The 20,197-nt window shown below is 40.0% G+C and overlaps 1 protein-coding gene across 1 annotated transcript in view; it reads right to left on the reverse strand.

Annotated features, from left to right (window-relative positions):
- The window catches only part of LOC134542546 (sialin), a 72,545-nt gene that overhangs the window by 12,286 nt on the left and 40,062 nt on the right, over window positions 1–20,197 (reverse strand). The window contains exon 7 of the mRNA XM_063386907.1: window positions 19,579–19,711. Coding sequence (XP_063242977.1) covers window positions 19,579–19,711 — 133 coding nt within the window. The remainder of the gene's footprint in view (window positions 1–19,578; window positions 19,712–20,197) is intronic.

Raw genomic sequence — 20,197 nt, forward strand, 5'->3', positions numbered from 1 at the left:
AATATCGGAATATGCTGTGCTTACAGAACATGTCTGAATCTACAACTGAAAAAAAACCTTCTGATGTGATAACAGTTAACAGAACAGAACACCGCCTGGCCTCCTCCTCTATCAGGCGACTCGGCTCAAGGTCAATGACGTAATCTTGCTATTTTTGATCTTCCTCACCCCGCGGCTCGTTTGCTCATCTGTACAACATAACTGTACAGTGTAAAATATGTGATAATAAAAACTTTTGAATTTGTCAGTGAATCAACAACCTTCACAGGTGCTTGGTACTGAGTAGTGTGTTTCCGTGGTGTGTTTTGGTATGAGAATTTGTGTATGTAATTATTTACAAACAGTTAATAGTTATTATGTCTTTATGTCTACGAGTAATTTCAAGAAAAAATCTGGGGCGCAAAAACGGAAGTTAAAAGCCATTAAAGATGCAAAAGGGGCTGTAGGCCGGCAGAATATTACAAAGTTTTTTAAAAAGAATGATGACAGTGATAACCGTTCTCATTGTGTTGATGATGGAAGTGCTAAAAGTGACAGTTCACTAAGTACTTGTAACACTACTGCAGATACTGTGATGGTGTCCCGTGAATTACTGGTTGCAACTGATGAAAATACAAACAAGACTTCCTCTGAGGTGCAGGTAGGAAAAGGACATGTTGTAGATTCTATCTAAAAGGCTTGTAATCACGAAAACGAGTTTTAACAATGATAAATCAATTTTAGATTTTACCGACCTAAGCACATGGCCATAAATAATTAATGATACTATTTGTCAGAATATTATCTCTCAAAAATAATATCAAATTTGAAGAATTATGTAGAAAAACTGTTTTCTAACTATCTTCTCAATTCTAAATCTGTAAACAATCTAAAAAAGTACCCCAGAGACTGGCTAATTTGGAGCTCTTCAAAACAGACACTTAAATGCATTTCCTGTACTCTTTTTGCTAATGGCCCAAAAAGAAGTAAATTTGCAAACATGGGATTTTCTCCGGCTCAATCTCCATGGAAAATGCTGTATAATAAACGTCCCGAGCATGAAAACAGCAATGACCATCGTAAGTCTTATTGCCAATGGAAATCCCTCAAACAATCAATTAATTCAAAAGGTCTTGACAGTGGTCTTCAAAAACAAATTTTGAACGAAGCACAAAAGTGTAAATCTATTTTACAACGAATTTTAGACGTAACACTCTTTCTAGCAACAAGGGGGTTGCCTTTCCAAGGAGATAATGTATCAATTGGTGATGCAAATAATGGCAATTTTCTTGGGACTTTGGAGTTTATAGGAAAATACGATGAAATTACAAGGCAGCACTTGGCTAAGGTAAAAATTCTGCAATTGCAAAGAAAAAACATGAGAGGACAAGCCCATTACTTATCTTGGATGAGTCAAAATGAGTTCATTTCACTTTGCGGTGAAAAAGTTTTAAAAGTTATACTTGATGAAAGGCAAGAAGCAATTTATTATGGGCTTATTCTTGACGCAACTCCTGATGCATCGCATCAAGAACAAAATGTTTTTATTTTGGGATATGTCATTTAAAATAAAGACTCTAAGAAATATCAAATAAAAGAAAGGTTTGTGAAATTCGTTAACTGCAACGAAAAAAGTGGAGAAGATATTACTAATGAAATTTTAACTGTTTTAGTAGAAAATAATATCCCTCTTGAGGACTGCAGGGCTCAAGGGTACGATGGAGGATCAAACATCTGTGGAAAAATCAAATGAGTAAAATCAAGACTGTTAGAGAAAAATTATGTGGCATTTTATTCTCCATGTGGAGCTCACTCCTTAAACAGAATAGGAGTTAATACACTAAAAATATGCCCAGATATTATGACCTTTTATGAAACTTGGAAACAATGTATACTTTTTTCTCACATAGCCCTACAAGATGGAATATTTTAATTTCTGAAGTGCCACTTTCGCTAAAACAACAATCACAAACAAGGTGGTACGAAAGATTTGAAGCCGTGGTTACCGTCGCAAAGCACTACCCAGGAATATTAAAGGCCTTAGAACGAGTATTAACTGAGTTGAAGTCAAGCTTAGAACCAAAAGAATACAATTAAGTTACGGGTCTTAAAAAATACTTTTCTTCTTTTCAAGGTCTATGTATGACAGTATTTTGGTACAAGGTATTGGGATGCATCAATGAAAAGAGTGTAATGATTCAGTTGCAGAGTATTTCTCTGGACATTGAAGTGAAACTGATTAATGATCTGAAGGAAGACATACAGTGACTGAGAAATTCGTGGGAAGACATCATCAGTGAGTCACGTTTAGTGGCGGAAGTAGTATAATTTGGGGGCTCCGGAAACAGGGTTCAGGGTGTGGATTGTGATTGTCGGTCCACCATCTTGGATTGTGACGTCACGGCGGCCATCTTGATAGTTGTGACCTTGACCTTTGACCTTGACCTTGAATTTGATCCCCAAAAATCGCCAAAATCCGCCAAAATTGGGCAAAATTTGCCCAAAATTCCTCAAAATTCGCCAAAATTTCCATTTCTGTGGAAAAAAGTCCCACCAAAAAATCTCAAAAAATCCCACAAATTAAAAATTTCTCTTTTCGAGGGAAAAATTCCCGTTTTTAGTCCTTAAAATACCCAGCGGCTGAAAATTCCTAAAACTGGCTTAAGCATCCTTAACTCAAACCTCAGTTAAGCCATTTCTAGGAATAAGGATACCATGACCGCCATCTTGGATGATGACGTCACCGTTGCAATTTCCGTTACGCCCGCCATCTTTAAATTTATTATCCGATTTTAACGAAATTTTTTTTAAATTTATAAAAAAATTAAATAATATAATTTTAATAAATTTTTTATAAAAAACAAACATTTACGACACGGAGTTCGGAGTCCTCGGTTCAAACCAGGTGAGGGCAAAAAAAATTAAAAATTGTGACCGATCCTTCCTCGCAGTGGCTGCAGGCAGGCTGACTCCCACCACTTTTTTTTTCAAAGCATATATATCGTCATCTATATGACGTCATGTCCGCCATCTTGTCTTTGATGCTGGAAGCCATCATCAATGTATCGTCGGCGAGAGTGCGCTGACGCCATGCTAGTTTAGTTCTTATCCGCTAGAGTGCAGTAATCATTTATTACTGTGACACCCGCCATCTTGAAATTTTGCCGCCATCTTGAAAATCCGTAATTATTTAGCTAGAAATTCGGGAAAAGTTCCAAAATTCATTAAATAAATCACTCATTAATATACATATTGATTCGACCAGTTTCAGTCCTTGGTTCGATACCCGATCGATGCAATAATGTTTAATTTCATGTAAAAAATAATAATTTCAATAAACCATGTTCAACATTCGTAAAGAGACTTTAAAACCTCTACTACCATCATCTTATAAGCCATCAAGACCACCATATTGAAAATTCGTAATTATACTTATAGCTAGAGATCCGGGAAAAAGTTCAGAAATCATTAAATAAATTTCCGATCAATATACTGATTAATTAGATCGACTAAGGTCCTTGGTACGATCTAGGATGATGCAAAAAAAATAAATATAACATCAATTTAACATAATAGTAACAGGTTCGAGGAATTAAACACTGCAAGTTCTTTTACAAACATAATATTTATTACATAATTTCTATTCTACTACAGGATCACTTACAAAAGCCAGCAATCTTATAATCACTTAGTTCCGCAGCGGTGTGAAATGACTAATTCTTAGCTCCAATCGGTTTATACTAGACAGAGTCCAGCCAGAACCTTTACAGACATAGTCCACCTCTTCTTGACAGAGTTTCTGGATACCGTTTTTTAACAGTTTGCTTCACATCGTTAGAACTGTAAATTACTGCAGCCGATGTCTTGAATGCACACTTCTTCACTTTGTCATCGAACGGATATGGCTTTCCATATATACAGTCCAACCACAAGTTATATTTCAAAGGTCCGTTTGTTGCTACATCATCAGTAAGCTGATTGATTATCTTTTGTCTGATATCGTCAAGAAAATTACAAATGTCCTTCGACTCACCGAACGTATTTAGATAATAGTAGTCTTTCAACGTTCCACGAAATGCAGACTGCGCCAAGTAGAAGCCATTATCGTTCACTTGTAATGCTCCGAACACAGTCTTAGGTTTAGTTCCATGTTCAGACGTCATAACAATCGGTTGCTGCGCATCTGATTTTTTGGTTGTACGCTTTCGTGTCTCCAATCTAAAGCGAGGAGTCGAAATGTCGGCAGGTAGTTCAGCAGTAGGAGCACAGACTCCACCTTTACATTTTTTCGCATGATGTCGCAAACTGTCAATTCGAGTAAACCATTTAAGGCACTCATCACATCGAAACTTCATGCGAGAAGGATTCTTCGTGCATTTGCTCCGCTCATGTCTTCGTGCATCATGAGAAAATGCGAACAACGTATCACAGTAGCTGCAAGGATACCGTGGTGATGAAGACGATCCTTTCAGACCTGATCCAGATACAGGCGTTGCAACAGTAGTACCATTTCCAGGCATACTCTTATGCACATCGATGCATCGTTGTTGCGACGAAACCTTTACTTTCTGCCGCACAGCAGGACCTTTGCATGCCTTCATGTGCGTTTTCATATTATCTTTACTGGCAAAACTGCTTATGACATTTCTCACAAACAAACATTTTACGATATAGGTTCTTGGCACATTCGCTCCTCTCGTGTCGCCGAGCATTGCTGTTGTTTGAGAACATCTTGTCGCAGTAACAGCACCGATGTTCGCTAGTTGTCAAATCAGCATCCATTGAAGTCTCCATCGAGGTCGTATCGTCGATCGTAGTGGTTTCCTGCACATCCAGCTCTGTAGTCATTAAGCTATCTTCTGCTGGTGGTATCACATCTGTTGAAATCTCCTCCAATGTTGACGTCGTCGTCGTTGTCAACGGAATCTGCTCCACCATAGTCGTCGCTGACGTCAAGGTTCCCGTAGACGATGGTACAGCGTTCATCAAGTTCGACGTTAAAGTCGGTTAAGATGCCATCGAGTTCTCAAGAACAGGTAATTACGCGACTTATGCACTAGATGAAATAATATAGGTGATCCTTACACCGTCGACGACAGTAACAAACTGAGCGACCTGCTGTCTAGGACTCGTTTATATACATGCACCAGATGGAATAATACGCCAGTCAAATCAAGAACAATTTACTATAATACTAGAGTCAAAACAACATTAAAAATAGAAGCACCATCAAAAAAAGGCAGCACATTTGGAAACACCGACAAAGAAAAGGCAGCACCGCCAACGAAAAGGAAGCACATTTGGAAGCACCGACAACGAAAAGGCAGCACCGCCAAAGAAAAGACAGCACATTAGGAAGCACCGACAACGAAAAGGCAGCACCGCCAACGAAAAGGCAGCGCATTTGGAAGCACCGACAACGAAAAGGAAGCACCATCAACGAAAAGGCCGCACCGCCAACGAAAAGGAAGCACATTTGGAAGCACCGACAAAGAAAAGGGAGCACCACCAACGAAAAGGAAGCACCATCAACGAAAAGGCCGCACCGCCAACGAAAAGGAAACACATTTGGAAGCACCGACAACGAAAAGGCAGCACCGCTTACGAAAAGGCAGCACATTTGGAAGCACCGCCAACGAAAAGGCAGCACCGGCATCGAAAAGGCAGCACATTTGTCATTGACTCCAACAGTCTTTTGGCTCCTATAGTCATTGGCTCCAATATTCATTGGTTCCAATATTCGTTGACTCCAATATTCATGAGCTCCAATATCAATTGGCTCGAATTGCTCCAAAAGATCCATCAGCCTTTTAGCTCCAACAGTCTTTTGGCTCCGATAGTCATTGGCTCCAATAGTCATTGGCTTCAATATTAATTGGCTCCAATAATCATTGACTGCAATATTCATTGGTTCCAATATTCATTGGCTCCAATATTCATTGGCTCCAATATTCAATGGCTCCAATATTCATTGACTACAATATTCATTGGCTCCATCAGTCACTGACACCTACAGTCTTTTGGTTCCAAAAGTCTTTTGGCTCCAAATATATTAGGCTAGAATTCTTCGAGTCTAAGAGACTATGAGACCACATGGCTACGAGTCTAAAATGATCTAGCTGGTTACGAGTTATACATGACTTGCGAGGCTACAGAGCTACGAAGTTTCTAGTACACAGGTTTACGTGACTACGAGGATTCAGGACTACAAGTCTGCAAGAGTACTTGACTACGAAGGTACTCGTCTTCATGACTCCAGTCACCCCATCTGTCTTCAAAGGAATTTTCTCTTTTGCTCCAACTGCTCCATCAGCATTATGTTATAAGATTACAAGGCCTCTTGCTTACGTAGCTTCAAGTCTAAGAGCCTCCAATGCATCATGACTACGAGAGGTTACGAGACTACGTGACTACGAATCTTCAAGTTTACGAGACTGCGAGGCTACAGAGCTACGAAGCCTCTAGTACACAGGTTTACGTGACTGCGAGGATACAGGACTACCAGTCTGCATGAGTACTTGACTACGAAGCTACTCGTCTACAAGGCTACAATTACAGCATCTGTTTTCGACGGAATTTTCTCTTTTGCTCCAACTGCTCCATCAGCATTATGTTATAAGATTACAAGACCGCTTGCTTACGTAGCTTCACGTCTACGAGGATACTTGGATACGTAGCTTCAATTCTACGAGGTCCTTAGACTTCATGACTACGCGACTTCGAGCCATGAGGTTACGAGATTACGTGACTACGATTCTTCATGTTTACGAGACTGCGAGGCTACAGAGCTACGAAGCCTCTAGAAAACGAGTTTACGTGACTGTGTGGATGATTTCTTGACTACGAAGCTACTCGTCTACAAGGCTACAATTGACACATCTGTCTTCGATGGAATTTTCTCTTTTGCTACATCTACACCATCAGCATTATGTTATAAGATTACAAGGCTACTTGCTTACGTAGCTTCAAGTCTACGAGGCTCCAATACATCATGACTACGAGACTACGAGCTACGACGTTACGAGACAATGCGATTGCAAGTCTTCAAGGTTACGTCATCGCGAGGCTATAGGACTACGAAGCTTCCAGAACGCATGGTTACGAGAATGCATGACTAATTGGCCGCATGGCTACGAAACTTTATGTCTCTAACCGACTACAATAGCACTATTCAGTGGTGAGAGTTAATTAATTTCATGCAAAGGTACTTGCTGCAAGCAGTTAAGCTTTTCAACATCAGATGACGTCACGTTTTGCTTGCAGGTAAAATAATATTTATTTTATGCGGGATGCGGGTTGTTCACTATCGATCGCATAAGAAGGATGGTATCGATAGTCTTTAAGGAGAAGGAAGTTCGTCCTTCCTGCTAGTGCTTCTCAGATTTCTCACGGTCCGCCATCTCTGATTGCGACGTCACGGCTGCCATATTGGATGGGTGTGACTTTGACCTTTGACCGAAACCGCAGGATTGATCGCAAGCACACGGATTAACCATCAAAATATTGATAAGAATAATCAGGAGCACACGGAGAAAACTGTCATAATATTGCCAAGAATAATCAGGAGCACACGGAGAAAAACGACACATGTTTTCTTTGATATCATAAAATTACAGAAAAAAATATTTAAAAATAAAAATTAATTAATAAAAAAATTTAAAATAAAAACAAAAAATACATAAAATTCTGGCTTGTACTATAACTCTATCTTTGCTCAACAAGGATAAGTTTACAAGCTTCAGAATCGGTTTATGTATTTTTTGTTTTTATTTTAAATTTTTTTATTAATTAATTTTTATTTTTAATAATTTTTTTCTGTAATTTTATGATATCAAAGAAAACATGTGTCGTTTTTCTCCGTGTGCTCCTGATTATTCTTGGCAATATTATGACGGTTTTCTCCGTGTGCTCCTGATTATTCTTATCAATATTTTGATGGTTAATCCGTGTGCTTGCGATCATTCCTGCGGTTTCGGTCAAAGGTCAAAGTCACACCCATCCAATATGGCAGCCGTGACGTCGCAATCAGAGATGGCGGACCGTGAGAAATCTGAGAAGCACTAGCAGGAAGGACGAACTTCCTTCTCCTTGAAGACTATCAATACCATCCTTCTTATGCGATCGATAGTGAACAACCCGCATCCCGCATAAAATAAATATTATTTTACCTGCAAGCAAAACGTGACGTCATCTGATGTTGAAAAGCTTAACTGCTTGCAGCAAGTACCTTTGCATGAAATTAATTAACTCTCACCACTGAATAGTGCTATTGTAGTCGGTTAGAGACATAAAGTTTCGTAGCCATGCGGCCAATTAGTCATGCATTCTCGTAACCATGCGTTCTGGAAGCTTCGTAGTCCTATAGCCTCGCGATGACGTAACCTTGAAGACTTGCAATCGCATAGTCTCGTAACCTCGTGGCTCGTAGTCTCGTAGTCATGATGTATTGGAGCCTCGTAGACTTGAAGCTACGTAAGCAAGTAGCCTTGTAATCTTATAACATAATGCTGATGGTGTAGATGTAGCAAAAGAGAAAATTCCATCGAAGACAGATGTGTCAATTGGAGCCTTGTAGACGAGTAGCTTCGTAGTCAAGAAATCATGCAGACTTGTATTCCTGTATCCACACAGTCACGTAAACTCGTTTTCTAGAGGCTTCGTAGCTCTGTAGCCTCGCAGTCTCGTAAACATGAAGATTCGTAGTCACGTAATCTCGTAACCTCATGGCTCGAAGTCGCGTAGTCATGAAGTCTTAGGACCTCGTAGAATTGAAGCTACGTATCCAAGTATCCTCGTAGACTTGAAGCTACGTAAGCAAGCGGTCTTGTAATCTTATAACATAATGCTGGTGGTGCAGTTGGAGCAAAAGAGAAAATTCTGACGAAAACAGATGCTGTAATTGTAGCCTTGTAGACGAGTAGCTTCGTAGTCAAGTACTCATGCAGACTGGTAGTCCTGTATCCTCGCAGTAACGTAAACCTGTGTACTAGAGGCTTCGTAGCTCTGTAGCCTCGCAGTCTCGTAAACTTGAAGATTCGTAGTCACGTAGTCTCGTAACCTCTCGTAGTCATGATGCATTGGAGGCTCTTAGACTTGAAGCTACGTAAGCAAGAGGCCTTGTAATCTTATAACATAATGCTGATGGAGCAGTTGGAGCAAAATAGAAAATTCCGTCGAAAACAGATGCTGTAATTGTAGCCTTGTAGACGAGTAGCTTCGTAGTCAAGTACTCATGCAGACTGGTAGTCCTGTATCCTCGCAGTCACGTAAACCTGTGTACTAGAGGCTTCGTATCTCTGTAGCCTCGCAGTCTCGTAAACTTGAAGATTCGTAGTCACGTAGTCTCCTAACCTCTCGTAGTCATGATGCATTGGAGGCTCTTAGACTTGAAGCTATGTAAGCAAGAGGCCTTGTAATCTTATAACATAATGCTGATGGAGCAGTTGGAGCAAAAGAGAAAATTCCGTCGAAGACAGATGCGGTAACTGGAGTCATGTAGACGAGTACCTTCGTAGTCAAGTACTCTTGCAGACTTGTAGTCCTGTATCCTCGTAGTCACGTAAACCTGTGTACTAGAAACTTCGTAGCTCTGTAGCCTCGCAAGTCATGTATAACTCGTAACCAGCTAGATCATTTTAGACTCGTAGCCATGTGGTCTCATAGTCTCTTAGACTCGAAGAATTCTAGCCTAATATATTTGGAGCCAAAAGACTTTTGGAACCAAAAGACTGTAGGTGTCAGTGACTGATGGAGTCAATGAATATTGGAGCCATCGAATATTGGAGCCAATGAATATTGGAGCCAATGAATATTGGAACCAATGAATATTGCAGTCAATGATTATTGGAGCCAATTAATATTGTAGCCAATGACTATTGGAGCCAATGACTATCGGAGCCAAAAGACTGTTGGAGCTAAAAGGCTGATGGATCCTTTTGGAGCAATTCGAGCCAATTGATATTGGAGCTCATGAATATTGGAGTCAGTGGCGTCTCGTCAGGGCAAGCAAGGCAAGCAGTGTTTGCTCAGGCTGTTTCCAGACATTGTATATTTTAAATAAATATTTTATTCAGAATAGTATTTTACTTTGGCTCGTGCCGTTAGGAGTATGTATTTTTTACTCTAGCTTCTTGGGACCCAGTACTGTGCGCTGTGCGAAAAGAACTCGTTGACACACAAAACATGCTGTTTTAGAAGCGTTGCTAGGTTTTAAAGCGCTGGTTGGACCGCTTTCAGCAGGAAGGCTGCCGCAGTAGTTTCCTTTAGGAAGGGGGGGTGGCATGGTACAAAGGTTCAGGGAGGGGATTGGCTGTAAAAACACGTGGTAGAAGCTACGAAGGTAGCGCTTTCTTGCCGAACTGAAGCGAACATGGCCGAAGCAGACGGCGGAATTCTTCCGCCGACTGCTTCGGCTATGTCCGCTATAGTTCGGCAGGGTAGGTGGCGAGGTCGCGTTTCAGTCGGCGGTCGTCTCTCGGCGCGCGCGCATCTCTCTCACGGGCTGTTGGCTGGGAGTTCCCTGCGCCCTATTGGGTAACCGAAGGCTGGCAGTGCGTGGGGGATTTGTGGGCGTACGGGAGGCGGCCTAGCAGTGTCAACTGCAACCGACCGCGTCCCGCGGGTGGCGGATACGGGATCCCAGCTCGAGAGTTGCAATCTCGCTGGGGTTACTGTGAATAACCAATAGTAGTCCGCGGACCACTGGCCGGCCTGTGGAGTCGTTATCACGGCTGTCGGTGTGAAAGGCAGCCTGAATGCAGCTCGGCGCGTGGCAGGAAGCAGTTCCGTCGGCGAAGGCACCGCAGGGGAGCTCGATGTGCCCTGGATGCGAAGTGTAGACGAACTGCGGGCTGGAAATTGCGGAGCTGTGAACTGCCGCGCGCGCCCAACGGAACTGAACAGCATCGTAACTCTGAAGGAAGAGATGGCGGCGCCTTTAAGTTGGGGCCCTGTTGGAGCCAGTGGTAGCCTGGGCGGCGCGACCTTCAACCGTCCCGGGATTTTGGAGGACAAGAGGGTCCGACTCGCAAGATACTTAATTCGCCTGAACGACTTACCCCCACCCTGGCTTGAAAGGTCCTTGGCTGTTGACTGGAAGAAGGAAGATGAAGATGGCGCAATGTCAGGCTGCCTTTCGCCCCGTGCGCCCACAGTTCGAGCCCGTTTACTGGCTCGTCTGCCCACATCTGGTTTAACTGTGGCTGCCTGGACAGCTGGGCTGGGCTGACGAGTGAAGTCGCCCGCCCCTGGGGTCGCATGCGCCCCTGGTTAATAATAACCCAGGAGTACCCAACATTTAAATGCGGGCCGCAAGGCCCAAGCACCCAACTCCAGCATGGTTGATTTTTCAGCCCCTCCAACTCTTCTTACCTGGACCCTTCTTCCCTCTGGTCCAGTAGTTACCTGCTTGCACAATGCATGATAATTGATCCCCGCATGACCCGGCCCAAGGTTTTCCCTGTGTCTATGCAGGTTTTACCCGGGTCAGATTAGCTAGCTTTTAAGCTAGGCGACCAATGGGGCGTCAGTCATGGCGCCAATTGCAGCCATGCCTGGCCAGTAAACCCCAATAGCACACGATGCACGCGCCCTTGTCCTGCATGGTTAAAAACCCGCATGGTAGAGTGTATAGGCTTCGGCCTGAGACACAGGTCCTACCCTAACCTGGACCCTCCCCTTACACACTTAGAATAATTTAGGCTAGGAAAAAAAATCGTGGCGTTTCAGGAATGATTGACGTGACAGTTTCTTGTTACACGTACCAGAGAGTTTCTGATCACGTATGAAGATAATTTCTTTTGTGTTGGTACGAAAAATACCAAGATTTAATTTTTACTATTCTAGTACATTTTTATGAGGTTCTTTTCTTTATTTTAAGTACTTACTTTACCATGTGTTGTCTGTTTATATATTTTGTACCAGATATCGATGATACTACACTCCCACGTAGTATATAAGTAATGTTAAGTAGGTATTTTACTATCAGAATAATGTAAGTCAAACATTATTTTTCAAAAATAATTTATTTAAAAAAAAAATGTCAATTTTTCTACCTGTGGAATAGTCAATGTTCAGTTAAGAAAACTACATAAATAGCACTATTTTGTACCTTGAAATCCATGTTTTCCCGGGAGAGCCCACCCCCCCCCCCCCCCCCAAATAATGTTTTCATGTGAACGGAGTTGTTGCTTCCCCTCATGTAAACCTCACGCCTCGCCACTGATTGGAGTCAATGAATATAGGAACCAAGGAATATTGGAGCCAATGCCTATAGGAGCCAAAAGACTGTTGGAGTCAATGACAAATGTGCTGCCTTTTCGATGCCGGTGCTGCCTTTTCGTTGGCGGTGCTTCCAAATGTGCTGCCTTTTCGTAAGCGGTGCTGCCTTTTCGTTGTCGGTGCTTCCAAATGTGCTTCCTTTTCGTTGGCGGTGCGGCCTTTTCGTTGATGGTGCTTCCTTTTCGTTGGCGGTGCTGCCTTTTCTTTGTCGGTGCTTCCAAATGTGCTTCATTTTCGTTGGCGGTGCGGCCTTTTCGTTGATGGTGCTTCCTTTTCGTTGTCGGTGCTTCCAAATGTGCTGCCTTTTCGTTGGCGGTGCTGCCTTTTCGTTGTCGGTGCTTGCAAATGTGCTGTCTTTTCTTTGGCGGTGCTGCCTTTTCGTTGTCGGTGCTTCCAAATGTGCTGTCTTTTCTTTGGCGGTGCTGCCTTTTCGTTGTCGGTGCTTCCAAATGTGCTTCCTTTTCGTTGGCGGTGCTGCCATTTCTTTGTCGGTGCTTCCAAATGTGCTGCCTTTTCGTAGTCGGTGCTTCCAAATGTGCTGCCTTTTTTTGATGGTGCTTCTATTTTTAATGTTGTTTTGACTCTAGTATTATAGTAAATTGTTCTTGATTTGACTGGCGTATTATTCCATCCGGTGCATGTATATAAACGAGTCCTAGACAGCAGGTCGCTCAGTTTGTTACTGTCGTCGACGGTGTAAGGATCACCTATCTTATTTCATCTAGTGCATAAGTCGCGTAATTACCTGTTCTTGAGAACTCGATGGCATCTTTACCGACTTAAACGTCGAACTCGATGGACGTTGTACCATCGTCTACGGGAACCTTGACGTCAGCGACGACAATGGTGGAGCAGATTCCGTTGACAACGTCGACGACGTCAACATTGGAGGAGATTTCAACGGATGTGATACCGCCAGCAGAAGATAGCTTAATGACTACAGAGCTGGATGTGCAGGAAACCACTACGATCGACGATACGACCTCGATGGAGACTTCAATGGATGCTGATTTGACAACTAGCGAACATCGGTGCTGTTACTGCGACAAGATGTTCTCAAACAACAGCAATGCTCGGCGACACGAGAGGAGCGAATGTGCCAAGAACCTATATCGTAAAATGTTTGTTTGTGAGAAATGTCATAAGCAGTTTTGCCAGAAAAGATAATATGAAAACGCACATGAAGGCATGCATAGGTCCTGCTGTGCGGCAGAAAGTAAAGGTTTCGTCGCAACAACGATGCATCGATGTGCATAAGAGTATGCCTGGAAATGGTACTACTGTTGCAACGCCTGTATCTGGATCAGGTCTGAAAGGATCGTCTTCATCACCACGGTATCCTTGCAGCTACTGTGATACGTTGTTCGCATTTTCTCATGATGCACGAAGACATGAGCGGAGCAAATGCACGAAGAATCCTTCTCGCATGAAGTTTCGATGTGATGAGTGCCTTAAATGGTTTACTCGAATTGACAGTTTGCGACATCATGCGAAAAAATGTAAAGGTGGAGTCTGTGCTCCTACTTCTGAACTACCTGCCGACATTTCGACTCCTCGCTTTAGATTGGAGACACGAAAGCGTACAACCAAAAAATCAGATGCCCAGCAACCGATTGTTATGACGTCTGAACATGGAACTAAACCTAAGACTGTGCTCGGAGCATTACAAGTGAACGATAATGGCTTCTACTTGGCGCAGTCTGCATTTCGTGGAACGTTGAAAGACTACTATTATCTAAATACGTTCGGTGAGTCGAAGGACATTTGTAATTTTCTTGACGATATCAGACAAAAGATAATCAATCAGCTTACTGATGATGTAACAACAAACGGACCTTTGAAATATAACTTGTGGTTGGACTGTATATATGGAAAGCCATATCCGTTCGATGACAAAGTGAAGAAGTGTGCATTCAAGACATCGGCTGCAGTAATTTACAGTTCTAACGATGTGAAGCAAACTGTTAAAAAACGGTATCCAGAAACTCTGTCAAGAAGAGGTGGACTATGTCTGTAAAGGTTCTGGCTGGACTCTGTCTAGTATAAACCGATTGGAGCTAAGAATTAGTCATTTCACACCGCTGCGGAAATAAGTGATTATAAGATTGCTGGCTTTTGTAAGTGATCCTGTAGTAGAATATAAATTATGTAATAAATATTATGTTTGTAAAAGAACTTGCAGTGTTTAATTCCTCGAACCTGTTACTATTATGTTAAATTGATGTTATATTTATTTTTTTTTTGCATCATCCTAGATCGTACCAAGGACCTTAGTCGATCTAATTAATCAGTATATTGATCGGAAATTTATTTAATGATTTCTGAACTTTTTCCCGGATCTCTAGCTATAAGTATAATTACGAATTTTCAATATGGTGGTCTTGATGGCTTATAGGATGATGGTAGTAGAGGTTTTAAAGTCTCTTTACGAATGTTGAACATGGTTTATTGAAATTATTATTTTTTACATGAAATTAAACATTATTGCATCGATCGGGTATCGAACCAAGGACTGAAACTGGTCGAATCAATATGTATATTAATGAGTGATTTATTTAATGAATTTTGGAACTTTTCCCGAATTTCTAGCTAAATAATTACGGATTTTCAAGATGGCGGCAAAATTTCAAGATGGCGGGTGACACAGTAATAAATGATTACTGCACTCTAGCGGATAAGAACTAAACTAGCATGGCGTCAGCGCACTCTCGCCGACGATACATTGATGATGGCTTCCAGCATCAAAGACAAGATGGCGGACATGACGTCATATAGATGACGATATATATGCTTTGAAAAAAAAAGTGGTGGGAGTCAGCCTGCCTGCAGCCACTGCGAGGAAGGATCGGTCACAATTTTTAATTTTTTTTTGTCCTCACCTGGTTTGAACCGAGGACTCCGAACTCCATGTCGTAAATGTTTGTTTTTTATAAAAAATTTATTAAAATTATATTATTTAATTTTTTTATAATTTTAAAAAAAATTTCTTTAAAATCGGATAATAAATTTAAAGATGGTGGGCGTAACGGAAATTGCAACGGTGACGTCATCATCCAAGATGGCGGTCATGGTATCCTTATTCCTAGAAATGGCTTAACTGAGGCTTGAGTTAAGGATGCTTAAGCCAGTTTTAGGAATTTTCAGCCGCTGGGATTTTTAAGGACTAAAAACGGGAATTTTTCCCTCGAAACGTGAAATTTTTCCCTCGAAAAGAGAAATTTTTAATTTGTGGGATTTTTTGAGATTTTTTGGTGGGTCTTATTTCCACAGAAATGGAAATTTTGGCGAATTTTGAGGAATTTTGGCCAAATTTTGCCCAATTTTGGCGGATTTTGGCTATTTTTGGGGATAAAATTCAAGGTCAAGGTCAAAGGTCAAGGTCACAACCATCCAAGATGGCCGCCGTGACGTCACAATCCAAGATGGTGGACCGACAATCACAATCCACACCCTGAACCCTGTTTCCGAAGCCCCCAAAGTATACTACTGGCGGAATCAATCAACATGCCATCTATGTTTCCAAAATTAAGAAGTCGCCCTCAGTTGGAAACAACTAGTACAGAAGAAGAAGAAAAAACCCTTTAAAACTAGTATTGAGTATAGAGCTTTGGATCTTATTTTAAATGATCTCAAGACAAGATTTGAAGCGACCAAGACACTCACTGAACTCTTCAGCCCAGTTCTTCAATTCAGCTCTATGTAAGACAGTGATTTGAGGGCTAAGGTTGAAAACTTAGTCATAACGTATAAGAACGATTTGTCAGTAAACTTTCCTGACGAAATAATACACCTGAAACATATTTAAAATTCGGTGTTTCAAGTTGAACAAAATAATGTTTTAAGTAACCCGCTAGAGTTGTTGAATTCAATCCGTGAGAAACAATTAGAACTAATATTCATAAATGTCTGTATTGCATTAAGAATCTTTTGTACGATTCCAGTTACCGTTGAATCAGCAGAAAGAGCATTCAGCCAGCTGGGAAACGTATTAAAAACATGGCAACGTTCATCAATGACCCAAGAACGTCTTAATTCACTTTGAGTGTTGGCAATCTAACACCGTCTTGCATCAAGCCTTGACTTCAGAGAGGTAATTGAAAAATTCTCAATGATCAAAGCCAGAAAAATTTGAACTATCAATTTTCATAAACACTACAATACAACTTTTATTTAATGTACACGTTTTTTTTTTTTTGCTTTGCTTTGAATTTCAGTTGATTTTAGTAGTAGGACCTATTTGTGAAACATTTATTTGATTTTTCTTCATTTTAGGGGAGCTATTTTCTGTAATGAAATTTCATAGTATTTTCTTTAAAGACCATTTTTTTAGTTGAAATACAAGCTCTGTGAACGACATATGTTGCTAGTTATTGAGAACAGTGAGCATGTCGTTGATACTGCTCCTGAAATATTTTATTTGAGTCTGAGATTGTTTGTTTTAAAAGTTTCAATTTGTTTTGAAGCTTGTATGACCACATAGTGGATTGGTTTTTATTGTGACATTTCACCGAATGTGAATTTAATCACGACTCATCGTATAGATCATCGTTGCAATATAAGTGTATTGTGTCTTGAAGAATTTTACAGTGTCACTAGATTTGAAATTACCTTTTCATCGAGTGAACGGACTAATTTCACTATAAGATTTAGTGTGATACAACATTCAAGACATAGACTTTTATTGGTGACTAGCTGACCCGGCAGACTTCGTACTGCCTAATTAAATTGCAATGAAGTCCTGTCAAAATGATTTGTAATGTGACATTTTTTTGTTCCTACATATTTTATAGTCGGGACAAAAAATTCTCCTGAACAGATCCGTCACCCTGGTGATAGGGTGTTGTGAAAAGGTAATATAATTAAATAAATAATTAAATATAATAAATAAATATAATTAAATCAAAAAAATAAGTAATCTCTTTATTGTTAATCATGTGAAACATAATAATTTTTATTTTCATTGTAGTGCATGATTAGATCGGTAATTAGCTTGGTTTGTAGCATTTCGGGTTCTTCTACCTAAATTGATTCGTCTAATAGGAGGCATATCTATATTATAGATTATTTTGTGACATGCAATAATCTCACACGCCAAATTCCTTTTTTTCTCTCTTTTTTTGGCATTACTTTTTTTTAAAAATGCTATTTATAACATTTTAACTCCATAACTCCCTATCATTTTTCGTTCTGCCACAAATATTTTCAACAAATATTAACTTAAAGTAATATCACGTGCATCAAATGGCGCGGAATGTCTTCGTAACTATCATCAACGGTACAACGTTTTACTCCCGTGATATTGCACTAAGCGAATATCTGTTGAAATTATTTGTTGGCAGAACAACAAATGAAAAGAACATATCTAGTGTTATACAACCCTCTTGACTTGACCGTTTCGCAGATGTCCTGCCGTGTAGGGGCAAAATCGTTAGGTAGGGGTAACCTACCATAACATAAAGAAAATTATTTTTTAACTTAAGAAATTTACCGATCATTTATTTTACTATTATTACAGAGGTAATAAAGTGCAAATTGACTCTTTGACGTTAGGAACATACCTACATTGTTTAAACAACAATGAGTGCTCGTTTTAGTTAGAAAACGTTTGTATGGGAAAAAGAAAAGGGCTGGTTTTAGGGTTTTTCCGGCAATTATTCGAATTTTTTTTCGCCGTAAAAACCATCTTTGAACTTCAACGAACATTTGAAAAAAAAATTGGCCAAATTGGTCCAGGCTTACCAACACATTTTGCGATTCATTTTTATATTATAGATAAGTTAAACGAAGAGTCACCCCGTGCAGCAGTATGTCTGACTGTGCATAAATCGAATAACGGAGAACTACCAGACTTTTATCATTACTTCATCCAGACGGAGAGGAACTTCTACAGCTGTGGTAGCTGTACCAGCGAGATTAGAAGTTTCACCAGACTACGTTGACGGTGCGATAACAGTTCCAAAAAGATGTTGATATGTGAGAAAGAGAAGTCTACGAATGTATGTATTTCATTAGTAAATGTTTTATGTGTAATAGAGTATATTTGTAATCCAAAGTTGTATCTGAATTCTAAACTTATATTTTTGGTTTGACATCACATACTTTTCCGTGTGTGATGAGAATATAATTTTAACGATAAATTTTTATTTAATATTTTTATTTTTAATATATTATCACTATAACTTTAATTTCCCTAGTAGTACTGATTTTAATTTAATAGTAAATTTTTTTATGCTCTATATTTGAACTACCATTGCACAATAATTTAATAGCATTTAATTTCTTTCCAAATTACTTTTGACATATAATCATATAGATAAATTTATAAACTTATTGATAAATGATGTTCTGAATTAATTAATTGATTTCAGATACAACTTAACCTTTGTAAAGTTTAGTATAAGATCTGTATCTAGTTTAACTAAAATTTTAACTAATTGATAATTTTTTTGCAAACATACATTGTAACTCTAGAACTTGATTTAAATACAGCGTCCGTTGCCAATAGATTTGTTTTTAATGATTTCAGTAATAAAATAATTTCATATATTTCTTAACATGGCGCCTATTTAATAATGAGCAAGTGATTATTGAGATTGTCATTATTAGTAACGCGATTTAAAAATGCAATATATTTAACGAGTAAAATATAATTTTACAACTTTTTATGATTGAGATTACTCTGATTTTAAATAATAATTTTAAGGATTACAACTTGATTTAATTTTCAAACATTCATTTCATTAATTGAAGTTGACTTAGTTGGAATTGCACAACTAGTAAGTTTCTCCTATACCAAAAATTCACATTTAATTTCCAATAAATTTATCTAAATTTACGTTGACAATCAAAACAATGACTAAAAACTAGTTTTAATATGTGTTTTAAAAACAATTGTGATAAAGTTTAAAAATAAAAAACTAAAACCATAAACAAAAATGCCAATTTTTTTTTTTTAATTTACGGGGGCCCATCATGACTTCTAGCAATGGGGCCCACAGAATGATGTTGGGGGCCTGGCCTGCTCACAACGTGTTTTAGCCATATTCACTGTCCTAAAACTAAAATTTAAAAAAAATATATATTGAAACAGAACTACTCATCTACCATCAGTGTATATTCATTAGGCCATTCTGATATCCTTGAGTAGTGTTCAGATCTAGTGGATACTTGTGGAGCTGTGCCCAGGTAGGCAGGGCCTTGTCGAGGGCACATCAACAAGCGGCGGTAAAGCAGACTAGGCGGGAAAGGGAGTTGGGGAGGGCGGTTAGGTGCTCGAACTTGAGCCACAAACGAGACCCGAAGGCGCGGACGGGCACTCACCGACGGTCGTGAAGATCTTGCGGGCCTGGGTGGTGGTCAGCCGGCCGGTGCGCCGCAGGTAGTCGCACAGCATGCTGGTCGCCACCGCGAACACGTACTTGCCGAGGTACGGCAGGCTCGAGAACCAGCCGTTCTGCGGGCACGACGCGCGCTTGTGGCGAGGACCAATCACGAGCGAGCGCCTCGCAGAGCAACACTTTCCTTACTTCCACCACATATTACTAGTCGCCAAGATAATTGCATCATTTTATATTTTGAAGTTATACTTCTAATGCGACTTCCAACAAGGTTGCGTTAAACGTTTAACGCTCCTGGGGAGGGGGAATAGAAAGAGAGAGAGAGCGAGAGTGAATGCTATTGTAAGGAACTAAGTAGAGAGTAAGAAAAAAATAAAGATCCTGACAGTTTGTAGTGTCACCATATTTGTTTCAATTTTCAATACTCTTTTTTAATGTTAGAATTTAAATTGCAGAAAAAAAATCATGTTTCATAGACACATAAATAGTGAGTGTGCGTCATTTCTCTATGTCCACGAGGTCTCGCCGCGTCAATTTTCTCCTTGGGGCGAACCCGTCCGCTTAATTAAATAAACAGCTTTTATCGTTGAATGATTTCATGA

The sequence above is a fragment of the Bacillus rossius genome (assembly GCF_032445375.1).
Source record: "Bacillus rossius redtenbacheri isolate Brsri chromosome 9 unlocalized genomic scaffold, Brsri_v3 Brsri_v3_scf9_1, whole genome shotgun sequence".
NCBI lineage: Eukaryota > Metazoa > Arthropoda > Insecta > Phasmatodea > Bacillidae > Bacillus > Bacillus rossius.